At 40.5% G+C, this 8,549-nt stretch overlaps 1 protein-coding gene across 1 annotated transcript in view; it reads left to right on the top strand.

Moving 5' to 3' along the window:
• Window positions 1–1,653: 1,653 nt before the first annotated feature.
• The window catches only part of LOC109891622 (voltage-dependent calcium channel subunit alpha-2/delta-3), a 67,533-nt gene continuing 60,637 nt past the window's right edge, over window positions 1,654–8,549 (top strand). The window contains exons 1-2 of the mRNA XM_031825527.1: window positions 1,654–1,759; window positions 3,899–3,958. Of these exons, the coding sequence (XP_031681387.1) occupies window positions 1,691–1,759; window positions 3,899–3,958 (129 nt within the window). The 5' untranslated portion in view covers window positions 1,654–1,690. The remainder of the gene's footprint in view (window positions 1,760–3,898; window positions 3,959–8,549) is intronic.

The raw sequence follows: 8,549 nt of genomic DNA, 5'->3' as shown, positions 1-8,549 counted from the left end.
TTTCACTGCCATACTGTGTTTAACTGTGTTCCATCTTGTCTAGCCATCTTGTCTCAAGAGGACCACAATGGAAATAAGTCCCAGACTTTATTGTGTGTTATCCTAGATTATTTTATTCATGATGATTTTATTAATATTCATGTATGGCTTTTAAGTTTTATGTGTGCTTGTTTTTTTAAATGGTCGAATTAATAAACTAAACTAAAGACCCCTCCATCTGGGTAGAATTTCACCCCGCCTAGGCTTCATCGAAACTTAATGGGCCACCCCGGTCGTCGCATGCTGTCTGTTGGTGCCTTTATCCTTTTTTTTTTTTTTACCTTTATTTAACCAGGCAAGTCAGTTAAGAACACATTCTTATTTTCAATGACAGCCTGGGAACAGTGGGTTAACTGCCTGTTCAGGGGCAGAACGACAGATTTGTACCTTGTCAGCTCGGGGGTTTGAACTCACAACCTTCCGGTTACTAGTCCAACGCTCTAACCACTAGGCTACCACTAGGCTACCCTACCCTGCCACTAGGCTACCTCAAGGAGAGGTTTTGAAAAGTATTTAAAACAGGGCTGTCAATACTTTTTCACCCATACCTTTTTGAGAAAAACTATTGTTATTTGTTAACCAAAACTCTCTCTGAGCAATTGTATTAGTATGAAATAATATAATTTCCCTATTTTTTTAGCATACATTTATTCAGCATACATTGCGCAGTATTTGAATTATTTATTTTATACAGTCATTTTTGCTCATCTTTATCAAGGGGAACCCCAGTGTGTGTCTGCGTGCGTGTGCGCGTGTGTGCATGTTTGCGTGTGTGCGTGTATGCGTGTGTGTGTGTGTGTGTGTGTGTGTGTGTGTGTGTGTGTGTGTGTGTGTGTGTGTGTGTGTGTGTGTGTGTGTGTGTGTGTGTGTGTGTGTGTGTGTGTGTGTGTGTGTGGGACGTGAGAGACATGCAGGTTATATTCGGATTATTATTTTGTGTGACTGTGTGTTTTTTGTTGTTGTGTATGTTATGTTCTATTCTCTTTGTGTGTTCTGTTGGGCTTTGTTCTGTCAGTGCAGGTGCAGTGTATCCTGCAGGCTCAGCATTATGTGAAGTGTAGTTCATTATCCAGAAGCGCCCAAGCATGACATGTTATTATCTTTCTCCCATGCTTTGACTGCATTTCAATTACCCTCTAACCATGCGTGGCCTTCACGTCCAGGCCCGCCCACAGCCCACCCAGCAGCCAATCAGAGCCAGAGCCACAGCTTGTCAGCCAAGATAAAGCCTATCAATCATATAATAAAACAGGATACGTTTTATCATCCAATCATCTGAGGGTTGTCAGCCCTCCTCAGATACACGGGAGGGAGTGTTATACTCTGCTGGTTCCAGAGGTGCAGGGATATGAAAGCTAAGGGATTTTTCTGTGTGTGTGTGGAATTAACAGATAGAACAAAGGTTCACCTTCTCTGTTACTAAAACACAGAGCTCATTGACTTAACCCACCCAATAAAACCCATTGACATGAGATGTGTATTCGAAGTGTTCGTGTGATCCTTTGTGACACACACTCACTCTGAATTTCTCAAACACCAGCTGATGATTAATTCAGTATCAAAGTATTAGAGAGTTAAAACGTATTTTCTCTTTCATTTACAGAAATATAAAGAATTGGAAAAGTCTGTCCGAGTGGAAGAAATTGATGGCATGAAAGTGGTCAAAAATCTATCGAAGAAGATGGAGGAGATGTTCCGGAAGAAAAAGGAGGCCATTCGGGTACAAATATCGTCGTATCTTTCCTTTTGTCTCCCCTTCATTAGGCTGTGATTTCTGGAAGTAGGCCTAATTTAGACTACTGACAAGAGGAGACTTTAAATAGCAAAAACATTTCAACAAAATATCTATATGTAGTATTATAATTAGTATTATCACATTTAGGAGCATATTTTGCATTTTCCTTAGGCCTATCCATGACCATGAATGAAGCTGTTATAACCAATTCAAAGCTGGTGGCCATATATATCAACGGTCAGAAATGTATATTTCGTTTATATTCCTCAAGCTTTCTGCTTGGTGTGCATTTCTATTCATAGCACAGGTTTAAATTTAAAGTTTGTCTTGGATGACAATTACACTGTCGCATTTTATCCAGCAGCGGTATGCTATTTACTACGATCCCTCTCCTGCGACAGCATTCTCAAGAGACAAATATAGCCGTTGGACATTTGTATTTGGCCCGAGAGGATAGGTGCAAGTAGCCTATTTTAATAGTTAAACTGGTGTGAGATGATAGCGTTTATCTCGCACGGCCAGATCTCACTGCGCTGTACGGTATTACCTGCATGGTTGTAATTCTACCGTGTGGGCCCATTTGCTGGTATCATTCTCTATTTATTAGGCAGTATTTCAATGTATATTATTACAGTGCTGTAAATTGAAAAAATGGTTTCGGTGTGAACAAATTAAAATTATTTGAAAGCACTGCATTTCCTAGGCTTATTTCGTCAGATGCAAATGATAAAAATCCCATTCGTTGACTTATTTTGTTATAGCTTAGCCTAAAGAAAATAACTGATATCTCTCAATTGGCAACAATCAAATTGTCATATCCAATTAACGAAATTCCGATGGTCACCAATTGACAATAGGCTATAGGCTACCATTGCCGTGGCGAAAGCCTATTGGAAATTAAAATTAATATAAAACAATTACAATGTAGCCCAATTCGTGTTTATGATATTGATCTAGTCCTTCTGGCTACCTGTTTTGAAATTCACTTTCGTTAATAATACTTAATTGATATGGTTTGAAATACCTTCCCATCAAAAATAGCCCTAGAGAAACATCTGTTTACATTTAGCACCTTAGAGGTTTTATCATCATTACAATTGCCTATGTCTATTGTTAACGACAGCATCTAGGTATGAAAAATAAATTAAGTTTAACTGTCACACAAGCGTTTGCTTCATGCCATAGCCTACAGCTGTTTACTGTTTGAGTTGACATGCTCGAGAGTTATTAATGACCTGTTCCAGAACGGCGATGACGACTGTAGAAGCCTAGGTGTTTAAGGCGGCATTTCTTCCAAAACACGTAGGCAAGCACCTTTGAAAGAGGGGAATATTGTATAGGTTATTGAGTGTGGTGGGTTACAGTTCTACACTGGGCCATGCTAATCAATAAATTCACTCACTGCACTGCATATTTCTGTGAGTGGCCTTGCTAGGCAGAAATATAGGCCTAGGCCTACAGTAACCTATGTGATGAGACATTTTTACCACATCATTGTTGTATGCCTATTGGTATGATTTTCATGTTGTTTTCAGAGGCAAGAGCATCCTTTGTTGGAGGCAGGTAATTGATAGGCTGAGCACAGTGCTTAGGGCTATCATTTGAAGTGGATTAGAAGAATGACCTGAGCATCACTAAATAACATCAAATCCTTTAACAGTTGATGTATAACTCTATCATTATTAGTTTTGTGAAATATCATTGAAGTGTGGAAACATTGATTGAATACTGTAAGATGTCAAAGGTCCTTGACTAGATATTCTGTCCATCCCAGCTACCATTTACATTACTTGGCTTGGGCTGTTCCGTGGCCAGAGCACCAGGAGTAGAGCAAACTCATGTCTCTGTGCTCCAAACAGCTATGCAGGTAGGCAGGCAGGGCTATTCCTCAGCCCTCATCTCTCTGGCCCTCTGTTACTGCAGATTCACTGCCTCGCTGCAGCAGGCTAGCTAGAACTATAGGAGCCACTGAGATGCTCTGACATTGTGTCTGGTCTTAAAAAACTCTTGATCATGGGGGATGGGTTGGAGTTGAGCTGGTGTGTTGATGCTTCCCCTCTGTCCTTCTCCCTCCCTAACTCATCCCCTCCCCATATCTCTCCCCCCTATGCCCCCCTCCTTCAGAGGCTGGTGGAGGCAGCAGAAGAGGCACATCTACAGCACGAGGAAAACCCAGAGCTGCAGGTGAGAGGGGCAGGGGGGATAAGATGGCGCGTAGAAGACAGAGACAGTAAGAAGCATGATGTCCAGAAGAGAAAGTGAGAGATATAAAATATGGGCTAGTCTATGACAAGGTGATAGAAGGGGTAGTATATGACAAGGTGATAGAAGGGGTAGTCTATGACAAGGTGATAGAAGGGGTAGTATATGACAAGGTGATAGAAGGGGTAGTCTATGACAAGGTGATAGAAGGGGTAGTCTATGACAAGGTGATAGAAGGGGTAGTATATGACAAGGTGATAGAAGGGGTAGTCTATGACAAGGTGATAGAAGAGGTAGTCTATGACAAGCTGATAGAAGGGGTAGTCTATGACAAGGTGATAGAAGGGGTAGTCTATGACAAGGTGATAGAAGGGGTAGTCTATGACAAGGTGATAGAAGGGGTAGTCTATGACAAGGTGATAGAAGGGGTAGTCTATGACAAGGTGATAGAAGGGGTAGTATATGACAAGGTGATAGAAGGGGTAGTATATGACAAGGTGATAGAAGGGGTAGTCTATGACAAGGTGATAGAAGGGGTAGTATATGACAAGCTGATAGAAGGGGTAGTCTATGACAAGGTGATAGAAGGGGTAGTCTATGACAAGGTGATAGAAGGGGTAGTATATGACAAGCTGATAGAAGGGGTAGTCTATGACAAGGTGATAGAAGGGGTAGTCTATGACAAGGTGATAGAAGGGGTAGTCTTTGACAAGGTGATAGAAGGGGTAGTATATGACAAGCTGATAGAAGGGGTAGTCTATGACAAGGTGATAGAAGGGGTAGTATATGACAAGCTGATAGAAGGGGTAGTCTATGACAAGGTGATAGAAGGGGTAGTCTATGACAAGGTGATAGAAGGGGTAGTATATGACAAGCTGATAGAAGGGGTAGTCTATGACAAGGTGATAGAAGGGGTAGTCTATGACAAGGTGATAGAAGGGGTAGTCTATGACAAGGTGATAGAAGGGGTAGTCTATGACAAGGTGATAGAAGGGGTAGTCTATGACAAGGTGATAGAAGGGGTAGTATATGACAAGCTGATAGAAGGGGTAGTCTATGACAAGGTGATAGAAGGGCTAGTCTATGACAAGCTGATAGAAGGGGTAGTCTATGACAAGGTGATAGAAGGGGTAGTCTATGACAAGGTGATAGAAGGGGTAGTCTATGACAAGGTGATAGAAGGGGTAGTATATGACAAGCTGATAGAAGGGGTAGTCTATGACAAGGTGATAGAAGGGGTAGTCTATGACAAGGTGATAGAAGGGATAGTATATGACAAGGTGATAGAAGGGGTAGTCTATGACAAGGTGATAGAAGGGGTAGTCTATGACAAGGTGATAGAAGGGGTAGTATATGACAAGCTGATAGAAGGGCTAGTCTATGACAAGGTGATAGAAGGGCTAGTCTATGACAAGGTGATAGAAGGGGTAGCCTATGACAAGGTGATAGAAGGGGTAGTCTATGACAAGGTGATAGAAGGGGTAGTCTATGACAAGGTGATAGAAGGGGTAGTCTATGACAAGCTGATAGAAGGGGTAGTCTATGACAAGGTGATAGAAGGGGTAGTATATGACAAGGTGATAGAAGGGGTAGTCTATGACAAGGTGATAGAAGGGGTAGTCTATGACAAGGTGATAGAAGGGGTTACGGACAGTATAGTGGCTGTTGGCATTGACAGTGTCCTTCATGTTAATACCCTGTCACAGTGATGATACATAATTCCTCTTTAATAAGCAACGCTGCATAGAACGCCATACCATGCTGCGGCTGGTAACTCACACTGATTGTTTTTTTTTTTTAAGCGTAAGCATCATTCACAAGTAGCCTGTGAGCCTGACACTGTTGAAGAGGGAGTGGCTTCAATTTCAGTAAACTGCCATTGGAAAGAACAAGATCCAAGTGTAAATTCAGCACCATGGTCAGCGCCCACTGACAACCACACTGGAATCAGATTATATTACAATGCATTTATACCATTGCATATCTGCACCATTAACAATAATGAGGTACTTTTTCTTTTTCTGAATGCAATCTCGCACCCAAGGAATGCTGATGTTATCTTCTAACACATCACAAAGCATAGTGCTATAAATAGTACGCTGATATGAAGAGTAATGCAACACAGCAAAATTATTGGATGTCATGCAACAACAATCAGCTGTGTCTTTGGTTTATTTCAACTTCATACATTAAATATTCATAAATTCATCCATCCTCATACTTTATAAAATATAAGAGATTATAATATTCCCATTGTGTGTGCTGCGGTATGTGTTCAGGTGTGGTTCCCATGCCCGTGTGTGTTACAACCCAGCCCAGCCCAGCGCACAGCCATTGTGCACAGCCATTGTGCACAGCCATTGTGCACAGCCATTGTGCACAGCCATTGTGCACAGCCATTGTGCTCAGTAAAGGACATTATACAGCTGTTATTGCTGGATTCTTTTTCATTTTCTTTGGTGCAGTAAGCCTTCTCTTCCTATGCAGTGGAATTGCAGTAATTCTGTCACACTGAGAATATACAGGACCCTCTCCCCTCCCTCCTTACTTCTTTCATTCTTTCATTCTTTCATTCTTTCATTCTTTCATTCTTTCATTCCTTCTCTCCATTTTTCCCTCTTTCTCTCCCTCCCTCCCTCCCTCCCTCCCTCCCTCCCTCCCTCCCTCCCTCCCTCCCTCCCTCCCTCCCTCCCTCCCTCCCTCCCTCCCTCCCTCCCTCCCTCCCTCCCTCCCTCCCTCCCTCCCTCCCTCCCTCCCTCCCTCACTCATTGCTCTCTCTCTCTCTCTCTCTCTCTCTCTCTCTATCTCTCTCTCTCTATCTATCTATCTATCTATATCTCTCTCTCTCTCTCCCTATCTACCTCTCTCTCTCTCTCTCCAGTAGACAAAGATAAATGGAACTCTTATGCACAGTGCATTGTTCCACTTTTCTTCCTGAAGATTGGAAACTCACTCGGGCAACAAATCACTTGTCGCCACCCAGTTAATAGCTGCACTTACATCATATGAATACATTGTGATCACCCCATAGTTTGCAGGTTTCTCTGGTGATTATATTAACACATTGGAAGAATTTGGATACGGTCATTATTACCTTTATAGAACAGAATTTTGGTAGTTTATAGTTTGAGGATAACAATCAACTACAGATTCAATGTGACCAGATTATTATGTATTTTCATTGCTGTGGTGATATTCATCTTCTTTATAACAATGCAGTTATGTAGCCCACAACACATTATTATATTGTTTTATGATTTAAGAGCATATTGTCATTGAGCAAAAGGTTTCCTGTTTTTTGGGAGTGTTATATTTAGATCTACTGTAAGCTACACATTTACAGTATAGGCCTACACGTTTACACTATATGCTAAACATGCATAATAAGCTTTATAACTAATATTCACAGTTTTGAAGGCTATTACTGTGATTGTTAGATATTTTAGTGCATACATAACAGGGTTAGTATTTTAGATAATCATTATTTACTATTATTTAAAATGGTGACCAAATTCACCCATTTTGAATCGCTATACAGTAGTTAAGCCGAATAATGTTCATCGATTTTTTTACACGGTAATGTAAAACATATTTCGTTCTTTCCTTTAGGCTCTATTCAGACTAGTTATTTTACAGTGAACTTGCTAAAACTTAATGCCCGCATTTTCATTGTAAAATCCTAACGCCTATTCTTTATTGTAAAAATGTAGGGTAGGCCTACTCCGCCGCCCCCCGTCTCTCTAGAAAACTGTTCAAATATTTTCAGAATTGCTCATCTTTAATACAAAAATTATACAGTATACCAGATTTTTTTCTTCGATGCTCAATGTTGTCACTATGACTTGCAAAAATGGACTCTCATATAGGCTATGCTTATCAGCAAATGTAGCCAGACTTTTAAATAGTAAACTATTCTGCTGCTTACAAAACACGGTTCTCCTCTTTAACAATAAAACGTAAATTGCGGAAACCCATCGAATATACAATAAACTACAATACAACAGTGAAAATACATTATTATTTGAACATATTTTGCGGGATCTGTTATCGATAGCATATGAGCGGATACAGAGAGTTCACCTTGCGGTATACCATGCTGTCACACACATCACCTGCACGCCCTTGAACCCTGGTTGTATAGCCTAACACTGGTTAATGTAAAACACAGCACCGTCTTAAAATGAGACAGAGACTAGATAAGAGAGAACCCACCGTATCACGTCTTGGCGCGTGAAAAATGCATGGTGTCAAAACGGCAAGCTGTTATTAAATGATGCGTCAGAGTTTGATGTTATAAAATGATCTGATATCCTCAGGTAGAACTCTAAAGTAGCCGAATTTTTTTTATTTTAAATTTCCACTCGATACAGTGTATATAGTTTTATGTGTATATAGTTTTATGTTGGTTTCAACATAAAAAAATACCTAAAGAGAATCAAATTAAAGTCAAATGACTTACAACTGGAAAATAATATTATAACATGTGCCTGTATAAGTAGTGTAAATACTTGTATTCATCTACAGTAGCTCTCAACAGCTTTCTGTACTTTCTTTTTTACCACCAGTATTTGTT

Source organism: Oncorhynchus kisutch, linkage group LG5, assembly GCF_002021735.2.
Source record: "Oncorhynchus kisutch isolate 150728-3 linkage group LG5, Okis_V2, whole genome shotgun sequence".
Classification (NCBI taxonomy): Eukaryota; Metazoa; Chordata; class Actinopteri; order Salmoniformes; family Salmonidae; genus Oncorhynchus; species Oncorhynchus kisutch.
Note: the sequence above shows the minus strand (reverse complement) of the source record. Positions and strands in the feature narration are given on the sequence as shown.